General features: G+C 43.4%; 1 protein-coding gene across 1 annotated transcript in view; it reads left to right on the plus strand.

The window, feature by feature from the left end:
* The window catches only part of MRPS15 (mitochondrial ribosomal protein S15), a 41,877-nt gene extending 25,969 nt beyond the window's left edge, over positions 1-15,908 (plus strand). Inside the window, exons 6-8 of the mRNA XM_088461324.1 lie at positions 3,058-3,116; positions 9,947-10,138; positions 15,652-15,908. Coding sequence (XP_088317450.1) covers positions 3,058-3,116; positions 9,947-10,138; positions 15,652-15,753 — 353 coding nt within the window. The 3' untranslated portion in view covers positions 15,754-15,908. The remainder of the gene's footprint in view (positions 1-3,057; positions 3,117-9,946; positions 10,139-15,651) is intronic.
* The last annotated feature ends 1,602 nt before the right edge of the window (positions 15,909-17,510 follow it).

A 17,510-nucleotide genomic window follows, 5' to 3' on the forward strand; every position in this document is an offset into this window, starting at 1 on the left:
ATCTTTTTTTTTGCATGCATTTTTGGAGCAACATACATCCAGTTCGCCTCCAGATTTGTCAGGCCTGTAGTAGATATGTCGGCCCTTCGCTCGTGCGGTCGTCCGTTGCAACGTTGAGTATACATATCGTTAAATGTGCCCCACCACCCAATATGTCAGTCACGTTGTCGGATTGAGTTGCATGTAGGGCCGATGCGACTGACGACCAAACGGGAGCGTGCGTGGCCAAACAGTGTGAACACATTAGGAAGTTTTGTCGATATGTTGGCCCAATTTGTCGTATCGGGCAACATGTTGTCTAATGTATACCCACCTTAAGTTTCAATGGTTGGATTTGGGATTGGCCTGTTAGGGTGGTGTTGGTAAAATTTGGTTTATTTTCCTGTTCCAGATATTCAGGATAAAGAATCTTCTAATGATTGATTGTTTATACCATTAGAAGAACTAGGTGCCGAAAAGGGGGCGTGGTCTTGAATAGGGGGCATGTCTATAAGACGCGTCCCCTTTTCGTCATACTTGGGGGCGTGCCCGGCACTTATGGACACGCCGGGCAGCCCCCAAGCGCTGCAGCAAGGGAGAATAGATGCCGGGCGAAGGTGCCCGGCGTCTATTCTCCGGCGGTGACCGGGTCACCGCACATTTCTCCACCCGCGGGACACTGCGTCCCGCGGGTGAAGACTGCACCCGCAAGCTGTGAGGACAGGGTGCTTTTCGCCCTCCTCCTGGAGGGCAGGGTGCTTAACAGCCTAGTGGGAAAGCTATGTAAAATATACGACAGTAAAATGTAGAATCTGAAATGTTATATAAATGTTTGTTGTGTATTGTGCCATAGGTGTTACCGTGCGTATCCACCAGGCGATTAAAATGAATGATTGAAGATAACGACATTATCGTTTAATGGTGCATAAATCGGGTATTAAAATGTCGAAAACAACCAGCGCGCTGATCGTTTTCGACCTCAATTATTGCCTGAACATGCAGGTCAATCTACTGATAACGACAGATTGTGCATATTTGGAGATGAGGGAGTTTGCCTGCACTAAACTACATAACGTTCAGTGTAGGCACTTACAGGATGAGGAACAACTGTACGATTTATAATGTTGTAATTGTACTGTCGTTCCTCTATCGGCAAGTAGATATGGATCTTAACATTTAGTTAATCAAGATGGAGCCCTTCTTTTTACTTGCATAATTTCAGATTCCATGTTATTGATAAATAGGAAGGCACGTGCTGTACTGTGCACATTAATGCATCCAATTGTTAAGATCAGCCTGTCTGTCACTGTATATAGGGCCTGATTCAGAGCCGGTCGCTATTTGCGCTCGCTCGTCCAGAAAATAGGGGTGGCTATTCAAATGAACCGTTCGCTGTTTGCGGTCTGTTCACGCCTCTAGGTCTGAACGAGCGAACAAAACTTGCGGTCGTTTTTTGGGAAACTACGCCCCCTGGCCGCTCGCATCCTACGTCATGTCCGCTATTTATTAGATTAATCGAGTACATCGAACAGGGCATGAGCTGCTCGCTATTCTTGTGGTTGGTTTTTGCTACCACAATTTTGCGAGCAGTTCTGGCTATAAAATACCCCAGTGATGTGGTCAATGACGCTGCTGTTTTAAATATGCACACCTATAAAACGCCCGTTTTGACCTTTAAGCACGCCTGCGATCGGATCTCCACTCCCCGTTTTCAAGCACCTTCCCCTGTTACCACCCACATACGCTTCATCCTGTCACTCAAATTAGCAGGCATTCGCTATTTTGCGAGCACATGAATTTCGGCCGCACTGACTGGTTCGCGCATGCGTATAACGATCCGTACGCATGCGCAGTTGGGCAAACATCGCTCGGAGCGAACGAGCTGCCACTTACGAGTGGCTCTGAATCAGGCCCATAGTTCACATATTTTGCAAGAAGGAGGATTAGACCGTGTGCTTTTTTGACTTGTGTTGGGTCACTTGCCTGTATTACACTTAAAGATTGCTGTTTTTTAAGCAACTTTTTAGCTTGACCGTTGATTCTGATGTATCTCAGAGAAGAGGTGTAGGGATTGCAGTTTCTTCCCAGTATGAGGTTAATTTTTTTTTTTTGTTAAAGCTTTGTCATTCATAGGTGTTATGTGGAGACATGGGTGTTCGTTTCTGCAGATACAAGTTCATTTCTTGAAGTCTGGGAATGTGTTTGAATGTCATAGGAGCCTCTAGATAGAAATGCTGGATCTGGGTGCTGGAGGAGGTGATCAGGGATGAGGAGAGGCTCCAGTCATTGACAGAGTGATGTAAGCACAATGAGGTGTGTAAGGGAATGAGGCATGAATTGTATGGGAAATTAGTGTTTGAGGCCTTTGCAGGTGAAGTAAAGGATTTTGAACTAGATTCTGACTGTCAGAGGTGGAGCAAAGGGAAAATGAGGCAGGCAGCAGAGTTAAGGATAGACTTGTAGGGCAAGTTGGGAGACCAGTAGGCCGGTGATTAGTAGTTTAAAGTAGTCTATGCGAGAGATTATGATGGTGTGACTGAGTATATTAGTGGCTTCCTCGATGTGTCGCCAGATCCGGTGGATTGGGCCAACATATCGTCCATGTTGGCAAGTGTGTATGCACTGTGACCGACCATGCGTACACCCGCAGGTTCGTTTATCACGTCGACATATTGAGTGTACATGCCGCTCAATCTGTCAATTTGATGAACGACCACATGCGTTTTGATGCAACTTGTGAACGTCATATCATGCGGTCGTCCACCGGATTGTGTGGTGTGTACAGCCCGCACGATATGACGTACGTCACATCATGGGTCGGCTGGGTACACAGATTGTCTAATGTGTAGCCAGCTTTAACCTGGTCTCAGATAATAAAAACAAAATATTTCTTCTGTGCATCCACTTTGTGACCCATGGCGCGTGTTTTTGTTTTTTTTTAATTGAGAGTTTTCTCATTTAAATGTAGAAGAAACAATAGGTAGTCAGTGCTCTCATCCATTTTCTTTCTTTTTCTCTGTTAATTGTATGGGGTTTTTATTTTTTTTAAATACATTTATTTTTATTTTATAATTGCAGTTGCTTCCTTGACTGCCAGGATCCAAAATTTTAAGGAACATGTTCAGAAGTCTCCAAAGGTGAGCTTGCTGCTGCTTACATAGGAGGCACTGGATTAAGGACACTGGATAATTTGCAGCGATATTCAGCTTTCAGACTAATTTGTAGTATCTTTTACTTGCTGACACTTATTGCTATATGCAGTAATAACACCACAGTAACTAAGTCCGTTGTGTAGTCACAACAGTGAGACCCATGCAGAATGGTTTCGTGTACATGCATGTATAAATGTATCTTGATAGTGTCACTAGATGGCAAATGGCATGCAGCTAGATATGTGCAAGAGGTATGTATACAAAAGTCATGGCACACCTAACCTTGTGGTTCTCCTACATGGAAGTTCTTACTCATATGCACGTTGGACTTATGTTGTTGCCTATTTAGAGAGGCTCCATTTGCTCTCCACAAATCTCCCATTTTGGTGGTACGTATGTAATGATAACGTTATGAGCATATAGTGTAACTTGTGGCTAGATCCCACCACTTTTACAACGTTTCCAGGCAGGCTGGGGAGACCGAGTGGGGCAGAGAGCGAATCTCAAAGCTGCCTTCTATCAGTGTATTATGTTTAAGGGTCATATTCAATTAGCGTCGAAAACGGACGTTTTCTACTTTGGGTTCCATAGGAGGTCCACAGGTAACCTTGGGGTATAGGTGATGCAGGGTCATCTGGGCACCACACAGTTAAATTCTTCTCCCAGGATGCACTGAGGCCTTCCCCTATACCCTGCCTATATCCCGCCTATACCCCGCCTATACCCCGCCAGGCCTGGAGCTCCTCAGTTTCGTTAGGTGTCCGGCCAGAGCCGGTCACTGAACACGCAGTGAGGCTGTTTGGTGCAAACAGCCTTGAAGTTCTTCGTTATATGCAGTAGAGCAGACAGTCCAGTGGAAGTTCGCACTACTGTGTCTTCACCCCGTCTGTGCTGGGTCGCCGGCACTGATCCGTGCTTTGCAGCGGGCCTCTGAGGTTTTAGCTGGCAGAGACCTCGGAGGTTCCCTAGACTGCGGCTGGACAACGGGGACGCAGGTAAGCGCCACGGTGGTGCGTGCCGTTGCGCAGTCTTTTTCCTCCAGGGCTGGGGACTCCCTGGGGTTGACAGTGTGTGGCCAGGCACTGCGTCCACACTAAGCCGCCTGGGACAGCGGGCTCGAGTTTGCGGTTATACGCCAGTGTCCTGGGGGGGGTTAAATGCTGGCCAGGGGAGGTTGTTTTCCCTGTCTTACAGGCTGCTCCTCCCCGCTGTACAGAAAGTCTTTCCTTTGTGGTCTGCCTAAAACTGTGACAGCTTCCTCCTTCCGGCTCCACCCCCAACGAGTGCTTCTCCTCATGTTGCAGATCTCACAGGGCAGTGTGGAGCACGGGTCCCCCTACATACCTCTCCTCCTGCGGGTGGTTAGTGTATGTAGTACTGTTGTCCTATTAGACGCATAAAAGAAGTCTTTATAGTTGACCAGTAAGTGCCATTTAAATGCAGCTATTATTATGTATTCTGCATTTGCCTGTGACTGTATGCTAGCGCTGTCTGTCGGAATTTTCTCCTTTCAACTATCAGTGATTTTTCTGCTATCCCCTGTACTTTGTCCTATTTTGAGCCATAAGCACTGGTGTTGTGCAGGTGTGGTTAATCACAAGGGTGCGGCCCTTTTTCAATCACAGCTATTGAGTAGTAATCCTCTTCACTTTGTCTGGTAGTGAGAGTGATATATCGATTCGACTTTCTGATAGACTGCTTTGCAGGAAATGTAGAGCCGTTTTAAAGGAAGGAGACATGGGCCCTCATTCAGAGCCGGACGCTATTTGCGGTCGTTCGTTTAAAAACAAGGGGTGGCTATTCAAATGATCCGTACGCACATTGCAGTCTGTTCACACCTCTAAGTCTGAACGAACGAGCAAAACATACGCTCGTTTATTTGTTAAAAACGCCCCCTGGCCGCACGCATCCTACGTCATGTCCGCTATTTATTAGATTAATCGAGTACATCGACCAGCGTATGAACTGCTCGCTATTCTTGTGGTTGGTGTTTGCTACCACAAATTTGCGTGCAGTTCTGGCTATAAAATAACCCAGTGACGTGGTCAATGACGCTGCTGTTTTAAATATACACACCCATAAAACGCCTGTTTTGACCTTTAAGCACGCCTGCGTTCGGATCTCCACTCCCCATTTTCAAGCACCTTCCCCTGTTACCACCCACATACGCCTCATTCTGTCACTCAAAATAGCAGGCACTCGCTATATAGCGTACAAAGGATTTTCGGCCGCACTGACTGGTTCGCGCATGCGTACTAAAAAGCGTACGCATGCGCAGATGTGCAAACATCGCTCGGAACGAGCGTACTGCCGCTAACGAGCGGCTCTGAATGAGGGCCATAGTTTCTAAAAAATGATGTCTGCGGTGTTATGCCCCTCCAGCTTTGTCTGCTGCTTCTGAAGCACAGCAGCCACAGCCAGAGAACTATGAGGGACTAACAACTACTAGGCTGCTTTGCAGGAAATATGCAGCAGTTTTAAAGACAGGAGACAGAATCTCTGAGTAGGTATGTCTGCATTGTTATGCACCCTCAGCTTTGTCTGCGGCCTCTGACGCGCAGCAGCGGTAGCCAGGAAACTATGTTTCAGGGGCACAGACAACTAATAGACTGCATTGCAAGAAATGTACAGCAGTTTTAAGAATGAGACATAACCTCTGAACAGTTATGTATGCAATGTTATACCCCTCCAGCTTCCTCTGCGACTCTTGCCGCAAAACAGTCACTACCAGGGGACTATGTTTCAGGGGTACTGACAAAGATGGCAGAACGTCTTTTGCCAGCCCAGGTCTTGCCACAGATATATGTACCCACACAGGTACTACACCCACAGTGGATTAATACAGTTCCTGTGGCATTACAAGGTACGACCGAGGTGCGGCAGGTTAACGCACCTAGCACTAGATCTAGGAAAAGGGTCAGGTGGCCCTCACAGGCCAATCTATATGAGGATGTAACATCAGGTGAGGGTCTACTCCCTGATGGGTCCGACATTGAGTCCCCTCCCCAGGAAGTGGAGGTCAAGTCAAGTTTAAATATTACTGGGCTAATACAGGCTGTTAAAGCAGTCCTGATTAGTGAGTAGGATGCGCCTCCCGCTCCTAAATCTAGACATGCATGTTTTATGGAAGAAAACATGGTTGAACATGTATTCCCGTTGTCTGATCAACTAGTGAATCACTTTGAGAATGCGTGGAAGACGCCAGGGAAGCGTTATCAGCCACAGAGGTACCTGGCTTCAACTTACCCACTTGCTGACAATTATTTCTCCAAATCAGAAACTCCACCGGTTGTGGATTCGCATATTACACGCTTAGTAAAGAGTGCTTCTCTTCCGATGCCTTCCATGTCGTCTCTAAAAGATCCTACAGATAAGAGAATGGAGAGCTGCCTTAAATCTGCCTATTCCCTTTCGGGGGTTGCGTACAGACCAGCTATGGCTATTTGCTGGGTAGCTCAAGCGATGGAGGTTTGGGCTAACTGTCTGGAAGAATCCTTAGCCTCTAATGCTACCAGGGAACAGCTGGATTTAGTGGGGAATCTTCGAGATTCCACTAAATATATAAGGCAGCCTTAGATATTGGTTTGCTACAGGCCAGGGTTTCTACAGCAGCCATAGCAGCTCGACGATCCCTGTGGCTTCGTTCTTGTACAACGGATGCTGAATCCAAGAAGGGATTGGAGGGTTTACCTTATGATGGGAAGCTCTTGTTTGGCTCTGCGTTAGGCAAAATTGTCAGTAACTTGGCTACAGCCAGAACAGCTTGTTTGCATTCAGCTCCAACCACTTCAGAGACTTGGACTCCCAGGCCATCTAATACCAGAAGGGCGGCCGGGCCTGGTAGGCAGCCTTGGAGTGCCAGGCGTCCAGTTCCCAAGCCTGATGACAAGCCCTCCGCCTGACTGGTTGGGCCTCATCCTGGGGGGTCCCAGGGTGGGAGGCCGACCTTTTCAGTTCACCCAGGGCTATCTTGCATGCCAGGGTTAGAGAATGCCTGGGGAATGCCCTTTCTTTCCATAAAGATGGTTTCCTCATCATATTCTTTGTATAAAAACTTAAGAGGCTGATACTTCACAGAGGGTCTGTGAAGTCATAGTCGGACAACGCCACAACAGTGGCTTATTTAGCTAGTAACCCAAAATCGAGTAGCAATGACAGAGCTGTCTTGCACTCTGACATAGGATCATCCACCAGTTTCAGTTCCTAGTGGACAGGTGGGGTCTGCCAGAGGTGGACCTCATGTATCCAGGATCATTAGGTCCCTGTAGGGCTCTCCATTTGAACCACAGGATTAGTGGATTTCAAATGGTTTACTGACTGCAGGGACAGGACAGTGTTGTAAACTTGCCCTGGGTTCCTTTCTAAGGTAATCTTTAATTTTTCACTTTTATGCAAAAATTGTGACACTCATTTGTTTTAGGACGTACCCCCAGGATTCATGGGGATCGTATCAATTTTCTCTCTGAAATTCAGACTCCTTGTTTATTTTTTTTTATTTTTTTTAGTTTGCACAAGAGAGAATGGCCAGTTAAGCTACATTTAAGCCATACAGCTTGGTAGGATGGCCACGTGGTTTGTTATTCAGACCTTTAGTTTTCCACTCGGGATGCTCCCCTTGGGCGGCGGATTCTCCTTTATGTAAAGGAGTGTCCCCCACCCCTGTAGATAACTGCTTTGGGAAATCCCCAAGGTTACCTGTGGACCTCCTATGGAACCCGAAGTAGAGAGATGGAAGAACTTGCCCTCGTTATCTCTTATTTCTATGAGGTCCACAGAGTACCCGCCCTGACGCACCTGTGCTTCACATGGGCTTTGCTCTGGTCACCGGTTTTTCCGTCTCCTGTGTGAGAATGTAATTCTTGAGTGTTCCAGACTTCCTTCCCTCTCTCTCCTCTGGCCTATGGCTTGTTACGTAACTGAGGAGCTCTCGGCCTGGGAGCTGGTTATAGGGGAAGGGGCCGTTGCATCCTGGGAGAGGAATTTAACTGCGTGTTGCCCAGATGACCCTGCATCACCTATACCCCAAGGTTACCTGTGGACCCTATGGACCTTGTAGAAATAGAGATAACGAGGATAGGTTCTTACCATATCTCTTATTTTTCTCGCCATTGGCCAAAATGGACGTTTTCGACAAACAAACGGCAACATTTTTGCCAAAAAACATGTGAAAAAAAAACCTCTAGAAAAGTTTTCTCCATCCCAGACCAGGCGAAAAAAAAAAAAAGCAAAATCCCCATTTTTGGCTAAAAATTTGGGGATTTCTTTCAGAAACCTTTTGGACACCCCCCCCCCCCTTCCCCTCCCTAATGATAAGTTGCTGGGGGAAAAAAATCGTGAATCGCGTACTTTAGCGAAAAACTACAGCGCAAAAAAGAAAAAAAAAAACCTTGAAAAAAGATAAGCAATTTTTTTTTTCCAGGAAATTACTGCTCCACATAAATTGGGGGTACGTTAAAATGGGTGCAAGTATATTTTTGTGCCCTAAAAACACAGTTTTAAAAACCGTTAAACATTGCACGTGGTCGCAGCATGTGGTTTTTTAAAACCCTTGACTCATCCATACCACCCATCGAAAATTAGACACAATACGTTAAAACCATTTTCAACAAATTTTTTTTTTTCGGCCAAAATTTGCTCAGTAATTTTTTGCCAAAGTACGCAATTTAGGATTTTTTTTACCACCAATTTATAATTAAGGGGGATGTCCAAAGGGTTCTGAAAGAAATCCCCACATTTTTAGCCAAAAATAGGGATTTTCCATTTTATATATATATATATTTTTTTTTTTTTGCCTGGTCTGGGATGGAGAAAACTTTTCTCCAGTTTGTTTTCACCTGTTGCCGTTTTCGCCTGTTCTTTGGTGAAAATTTCGCAGTTTTTTTGCCGAAAACAGAAGTTTTCGCCAATGGCGAAAAAAACTGCAGTTTTTGCGGTTGGCGAAAAAAAAACAGCCGTTTTTGCCGCTAATTGAATACGGCCCTAAAGATTAATTTCCTTCACTATTCACTGCCACCCAAGAACAATTTAATATCATTTGTAGTGGTAAAGTGCTTTTCTTTCTATAGTTACTTCAGGTTACCTTATACCGCTTTTACACCGAAATTCCGGGTCTTAACCAGAGTTGGAACAGAGGTCCAACCCGGATCAGACCCCCAATTTCCCCGGCGCCGACCCAGGATTTTCCTGAGTTCGCGCCCTTCACACCGGCTTTTCCGGCGTTGGATATGACGTCATCTACAAGTGTACACTTCAAGTGCCACTGAAGCCGGACCAATCGGCCGGCATGCGGCGGCTCCAGGTCATCGTGACCCGGAGCGCGCCGTTCACACTGCAGGGTTTCACACTGCAACTTACCTGGGTTGGATTACAGGGTCACTTGACCCGGCAATCCAACCCTTTCCCCTTTTACACTGAGGAGCTACCTGGGTTAGCCCTGCAATAACCTGGGTTTTAGCTCTGGTGTGAAAGGGGCATAAATTGGCTTTGTCTAAGCATTTACTTTTGCTACCATGTCTTGTCATTGTATCTTTTTAAGTTGATATCTCTCTCTCCCAATGAGGGTGGTGTGTGTATTACTTTTATTATAAGCAAGTAATACCCATTATATGTACAACCATATGTAAATACTATCCGTATATACTGAGAGTTGTGATATTACAACGTTAGTGTTCTTTAAGTACTGTACATCACTGCAGGCCCCTTTTCATATCTTCATGTGCACTATGTTGTGTCATTACACCCTTTGTAATTGCATTGTACTCCTCTGCCTGATCTAATTGATTTTGCCTGTTTATGCCCCACCATGTCTTTTCTAGGATAAGGCAAATAAAAGAAGGATGCTGATGGCAATAGATCGGCGCAAAAAGTTGTTAAAATATCTGCGTCGGACCAAATATGATTCATTTGAACATGTATGTACACAGCTGGACATTGAGTACACATTCCCTCCAGAGTACTACAGACGGGCAACTAAAAGATGGATTGCCAAGAAAGCTTTCTGCTTGAAGGTCTGATTCATGTCTTGGTCATAAACATATGCAACAATATCTCACAGTGACGATCCTAAATATATTACAATTTCAGTGCATGTCCAATTGATAGACATAGGTTGTTATTGTAAAAAAAACTAGCTCAGGAAATTTAAAATTCACTACCACACTTTATTTTTTTGTCAATTACTAAAACACTTTATAGGGTTGTAACTAACCTGTACTGTATATCATTTTTTAGGGGCCAGATTAATAACCTTTAGAGATATGGACTATACTTTCCAAGCCTTAAAGAAGAACTCCAGGAAAACTTATTTTCTTTGTTATCATGTTGGTGATCCCTGGCAAATGGCCCAATAACCAGCCGTGGCAGGGTATTGCAGAGAAGGTTGTGCGGGGGCATCTCCTACTCGGGACCCTACAGTTTATGCTAGTCAACTTAGTGGTCAACTATTGAATTCCCCTATTAGTCAACTTTAGTTTTTTTTAAAAATGATCACTTGCATGGAGTAATTAAAATAATGTTGTTTTTTGTTTACCACTAAAAACTGTGTCCTCAATATAAAGCCATAATTGATTTTAGACAAAGACTTTTCTAGCAAAAGCGAACGTGTGACTGCTTAATGAGAACCTTATTAAACTAATTTGACATCACTAAAAAAAAGCATGAAAAAAACAAACAGTGTTGTGGTAATGATTAAAGGACACAACAGCCAAAGAGATGATAATATTGGAGGCTGAGTGGTGATTAGGTGACAAGCAGTCTGGAGATGAAAGCATTATGTAATAAAATGTGACCAGTTAGTGGGATGGGAGCAACAGTTGCTGATATAAGATGACCTCTTTGTATAACCAAAAATAGAAAAGTATGGTTAAACGACACACAAACGTATACTATCTACATCAGTGGTGCCAAACTCGAGCCATCCAGATGCAGTGGAACTACACATCCCAGCATGCACGGATACATTTTTGCTCTTAGGGCATGCTAAAACTGTGGCAGGGCATGCTGGCATGTGTAATTTCACTGCAGCTAGATGACCCGAGTTTGACACCACTGGTCTACATGTTTGTCTTATCAGCTGCACAAATAAATGTTTTACCGGCTGATAGTCCAGTCTGTAGGCCTTGTCATGAAGGTTATAGTCATTAAGAGCTGTAATCCTGTGCCACACCCTTGAGATCTGTTGGATGTAATGCTGGGTACACACCCAGCGATGCGATCCACGATCCCAGCACCGACATATCAGGTGGTCCATACACACTGGGCGATCCGGTGCTCGACCGCCTCATATGCCGTCCCCCGTCTGATCTTCCTGCATATACAAAAGAACAGGCGATGCGGCTGATGACCCTATGGGAGTTAGCACTACACGATGTAGTGCATACACACTGCACGATATTGACGATTTGTCCGATGCATAGGAATCGGCCAAATCGTTAGCAATATCGTTCAGTGTGTAGGGGCCTTAACTGGGAAGCAAAAAAATTACACTATCAGCCATGACAGCTGGCGGCTTTTATAGTGAATCCAGCAGTGGTGTTTGTTGTGTTTTTTTTTTTTTGTTTTTTTATTAAAACCTTGCACAGTCATGGTTGGAGGGGAGATTTTTCACAAATTAAATTATATACACTGTATGTTTAAGGTTTAGAGGCGAATTCAATATGAAACGTAAACTTCGCTGTCGAAGTTTACGTTTCATATTGGAGCTTTTACCTGGGATAAATAGGGGAATTCAATATGGAGGGAAAACTCAGTTTTTGCGTTAATATCGCACCTATGACGTCATTATCGCAGGTTTTAGTTTTACACTGTATTCAATTTCAAAGACTTTTCGCAGGTTCGAAAAGTCTTTGAAAAAAAACGGGGATAACTTTTCACCACTGAATAGGTGGCGAAAAAAAGTGCAGAATTGGGGTTTAGAGGTGCAGGCTTAAAAAAAATAGCCTGCACCCCTGGGAATGACATTTTAAAAAACTGTGTTAAAAGAAATTGAAAAAAAAAAAATAGGGACACCCCAAAAAATTTTATTTAAAAATTGGGGTGAAAAAAAAAATGGAAAAAAATTGTTTAACAATAGGGAAATTAGGTTCAGGGCTATTCTGCAAATATGCGGCAGGTGTATTCTAGAATAGATTAATAGCGGCAGGTGCACAGTTGCAGAATTAAAAAAAAATTACTTTAGGGACATAAAAATATGCTAGTACCCATTTTCATGTACCCCAAATTTGATGGGACCACTTGAAAAAATGAAAAAACAAAAAACCTAAGTGCTCTTCTGCATCACTTCTTCAATCTTGGGAAAAAAACACCTGCCGCAGCTATTTAAATCAGCGACTTTCAATTGCAGGCTAAAACGGGGGTACCCATAGTGATCCCCCATGTTTTTACATCTTTAGGAAAATTTCGTAATTTAACGCAAATACCACTTCGCAGGCTCCCGTTTTCGTAAGTTTCATATTGAATACGGGGATAAACGGGCGCGCACCCGATACTTTATCCCAGGTAAAAGCTCTGATATGAAACGTAAACTTCGACAGCGAAGTTTACGTTTCATATTGAATACCCCTCAAAGTATCGGGCGCGCGCCAGCTTTTCCCCGTATTCAATATGAAACTATCGAAAACGGGAGCCTGCGAAGTGGGATTTGCGTAAAGTTACAAAATTTTCCTTAAAAAAATTTGTAGGACCCCCCTAAAGTTGTAAAAACATGGGGAATCACTATGGGTACCCCCGTTTTAGCCTGTAAATGAAAGTCGGGGATTTAAATAGCCGCAGCAGGTGTTTTTTTTCCCGACATTGAAGAAGTGTTGCAGAAGAGCACTTAGGTTATTTTTTTTCGTTTTTTTAAAGTAGTCCCATCAAATTTGGGGTACATGAAAATGGTTACTAGCATATTTTGATTTCCCTAAAGTAAGTTTTTAAAAATTCTGCATTTGTGCACCTGCCGCTATAAATCTATTCTAGAAAACACCTGCCGCATACTTTCAGAATAGCCCTGAACCTATTTCCCTATTGTTAAACAATTTTTTTCCCATTTTTTTTTTCACCCCCAATTTTTTAAAATTTTTGGGGTGTCCCTATTTTTTATTTTTTTTTTAAACTTTTTTTGACAGTTATTTTTTAAATGTCATTCCCAGGGGTGCAGGCTATTTTTTTTTTTTTTTAAGCCCTAAACCCCAATTCTGCACTTTTGTTCGCCACCTATTCAGTGGTGAAAAGTTATCCCCGTTTTTTTTCGAACCTGCGAAAAGTCTTTGAAATTGAATACAGTGTAAAACTAAAACCTGCGATAATGTTGTCATAGGTGCGATATTAACGCAAAAAACTGAGTTTTCGCTCCATATTGAATTCCCCTATTAGTCTTTTAATGTGTTTGGTTTGATTTTCTTTTACTGTTTTTGGTTTCACATAGTTCATGGACCCGGCTGTCCAGCTCCGAGTAAGTTTCAGCGCGCGCAGCCTGGCCAAAGCAGAAATCATCGGTTGCTCATCATTAAGGTTGCTCTAGTGATTCGAGGCAGCGTCTTTGGGCGCTGCACTCTGATCGCAGATGCATGCGGAGGTGTCTATTTCCTACAGACCCCTCCATGCATGTGCATTTAAGTTGAATGGTATTGCAAACCGCTTCCCTGCGCTGAGCAATACCGTCCATATCCGAATATATTTAAGTATATCAACCTCGCTTGCATATTTTTACATTTATTTAGCTGCTTTCAGGGTTTATCTGTTCATATTTCTTTAGCCATATAGAAAAGCTAGTTTAGTACATTAAATGTATGTATGCATGTATGTATGTGTCAGTACCAGTCAAAAGTTTGGACACACCTTCTCATTCAATGGTTTTTGTTTATTTAAATTATTTTCAACATAGTAGATTAATACTGAAGACATCAAAACTATGAAAGAACACATGTGGAATTATATTGTAAACAAAAAAGTGTTAAACAAATCAAAATATGTTTTAGATTCCTCAAAGTAGTCCCCTTATGCTTGGATGACAGCTTTGCACACTCTTGGCATTCTTTCAATCCGATTCATGAGGTAGTCTCCTGGAATGGTTTTCCAACATTCTTGAAAGAGTTCCCAGAGGTGCTGAGCACTTGTTGGCTGCTTTTCCTTCACTCTGCTGTCCAACTCATCCCAAACCAGCTCAATTGGGTTTAGGTCGGGTGATTGTGGAGGCCAGGTCATCTGACGCAGCACTCCATCACTTTCCTTCTTGGTCAAGTAGCCCTTACATAGCTTGGAGGTGTGTTTGGGGTCATCGTCTTGTTGAAAAACACATGATGGTCCCAGTAAGCGCAAACCAGATGGATGGGATGGCGCTGCAGAATGCTGTGGTAGCCATGCTGATTAAGTGTGCCTTGAATTTTTAATAAATCAACAACAGTGTCACCAGCAAAGCACCATCATACCTCCTCCTCCATGCTTCACAGTGGGAACCACACATGCAGAAACCATCCGCTCACCTTCTCTGCATCTCACAAAGACACAGCGGTTGGAACCAAAAATCTCAAATTTGGACTAATCAGACCAAAGTACAGATTTCCACTGGTCTAATGTCCATTCCTTGTGTTTCTTGGCCCAAACAATTCTCCTCTTCTTGTTATTCATCCTCAGTAGTGGCTTCTGCGCAGAAATACGACCATGAAGGCCTGATTCATGCAGTCTCCTCTGAACAGTTGATGTTGAGGTTTGTCTGCTACTTGAACTCTGAAGACTTTATGTGGTCTCTAATCTCAGGTGCTGTTAAGTAGCAGTTTCTGAGGCTGGTAACTCTAATGAACTTATCCTCTGCAGCAGATGTAACTCTTGGTCTTCCTTTCTTGGGGTGGTCCTCATGAGAGCCAGTTTGATCATAGCGTTTGATGGTTTTTGCAACTGCACTTGAGGATACATTCAAAGTTCTTGAAATTTTCCGTATCGACTGACCTTCATGTCTTAAAGTAATGATGGACTGTCGTTTCTCTTTACGGAGTTGAGTGGTTGGTGCCATAATATGGATTACAACAGTAGTCAAATAGTGGTGTCCACTGTGTACTAATCCTACCTCTGCACAACACAACTGATGGTCTCAAACACTTTAAGAAAGCAAGTAATTCCACAGATTGACTCTGGACAAGCCACACCTGTTAATTCAATACCATTCCAGGAGACTACCTCATGAAGCTGATTGAGAGAATGCCAAGAGTGTGCAAGGCAGTCATCCAAGCAAAAAGGGGCTACTTTTAAACAAATCAAAATATGTTTTATATTTTAGATTCCTCACACTTTTTTTTTTGTTTACACAATAATATGTGTTCTTTTATAGTTTTGATATCTTCAGTATTAATCTACTATGTTGAAAATAATTGAAATAAACAAAAACCATTGAATAAGAAGGTGTGTCCAAGCTTTTGACTGGTACTGTGTGTGCGTGTGTGTGTATATGTGTAATATATATATATATATAATTTTATTTTTTTTATTTATTTTAAATGTTTTTGTTATCAGGCTTTTCATGCAGGCATTTGTGTTTTTTCAATAGGTATATCAAGAGGTGAAGAAGCAGAAGGCTGCAGGACTATTCACAAAGAAAACGCGTAGACCTAAAGCTAGAATTCCTCTTTACGTGTTCCCTTCTGTGTAGAGTTTAATTTGGCACTGCATTTTTGCATGTTGGATTATATGCTTGTCCCATTTTATACCAAATGTTTGCAGTTAAATATAAACTTTAAGGTTTACCTACTTCATACAAGATTGTGCTGTCCAAAATGCTCTAAAATAAATGTTCATTTTGTTATAGGCTGGAAGTTTGTGAATTAATAAATTGCTGGAGATTAAAGGGCCAGTGACATGAAATAAAGTTTTCGTATAAATTGTAATATTCTATCCAGCATGGGTAAAAAATAAATAGAAATCTCTTAATTGGCAGTCTTTTTTTTTATTTTTTATACCATATTGTTCGGACTGCAAGTTAAAAGAATGTCACTTACTCACTAACTCTTTAAATCAAACAGTCAATCTGCATAAATATATATTACATTCACTTTGTGTGTTAGCCATGTCTTTTGTATTCACCTCTTGACATTACTGGATGAAGTCAGCCATTTTCCAGTACAATAAAAATATGAGTGTTTACGTCGGGTACTCACTAGACAATGTCTAGTGTGTACGACATCTGCAGCGACGGGACCAGCAGGGGTTCCGGCAGCGGGAAGTGCATACACTCTTGCCGATGCAGTCAGTGTCATTCGGCAGCATGGCACCTGATAACGATATCGCCCGGGCAGAGGATGACGCTGACTATGTGGGAGCACACAATGTCGGTGATATAGCTGGTACACACTGGCCGATGTGGATGACATGTCGGCACGATCTGCCGGATCGGGCGACATAACGTCTAGTGTGTATTCAGCTTTAATGAGGGAAAGAACATCCCTTATAGCAGGGGTGGCCTGACTGATCCTCTAGGACCCCTAACAGTTCATGTTTTCCAGACCACCTATGAATTGTAGAATGTGTCGGTTAGAAATGAATGCACCACATGCTTTAAATGTGACCGTTAGCTGTTGCACAGGTGGGTTATTACTATGTGTTCTGCAAAATGTGTAATGTTAGGGACCCTCAAGAATTGGGGTGGCCACCCTTGCCATATAGTGTCAGTAGCATGCTCATTGTGCTCCTTATGCTGGGTATACACTGGCCGACACATCAGCCGTTGTTCGGCTGATATATCATAAGCAGGTCGGCAGGTGTGTCCAAGTGATATGTCTGTCAACGATGTCATTCATAGACATATCGCGTCAGCTATGCAGCATAGCTGATGCATCAATATATCTGCAGATATATTGATGCATCATTCTGTGTGTAGGGATGGTCATGTAAATTCCTGCCATTTGTGACTTCAATCTCGACGCATTGGGCTGACAATTGGTAAGTGTGTATGCACTTATTAATCAGATAGGACTGCAGATCAGTCAGGTGGCCGATCTGTCGTTTTAGTGTGTACCCATCTTAAGCCACTAGTCTAGCTTGTAAGATCTACTGCTGATGATCATTTGAGATTAGTGTCACGGAATCCCCAGCTCAGTGGAAAGCTTAGAAGAGCAGCTAATTGAAATGAAGCCTGTACGACTTAAAAGTATTTCACAACCATTACATTTTAACCACTTGCCTGGCACGGCAGTATCAGATACGACCATACCAGACTGGGCTTTCCCTGACCTGGTCGTATCTGATACGGCCAGTCAGAAATGCTCAGTGTGTGGCTGCCAAAAGACAAATTTCTGGCAGCCGCCATTCTCGGAGGGACCTTCTGGCCCCTCTGCATGCTTGAATATCCCCACAGTGTCTACCGATCCCAGCAGCACCCCCTTTCCGACAGCTGCTCCTCTCTGCCAGTCA

This window comes from Taudactylus pleione, unplaced genomic scaffold (genome assembly GCF_031769625.1).
Source record: "Taudactylus pleione unplaced genomic scaffold, aTauple2 ptg000007l, whole genome shotgun sequence".
NCBI lineage: Eukaryota > Metazoa > Chordata > Amphibia > Anura > Myobatrachidae > Taudactylus > Taudactylus pleione.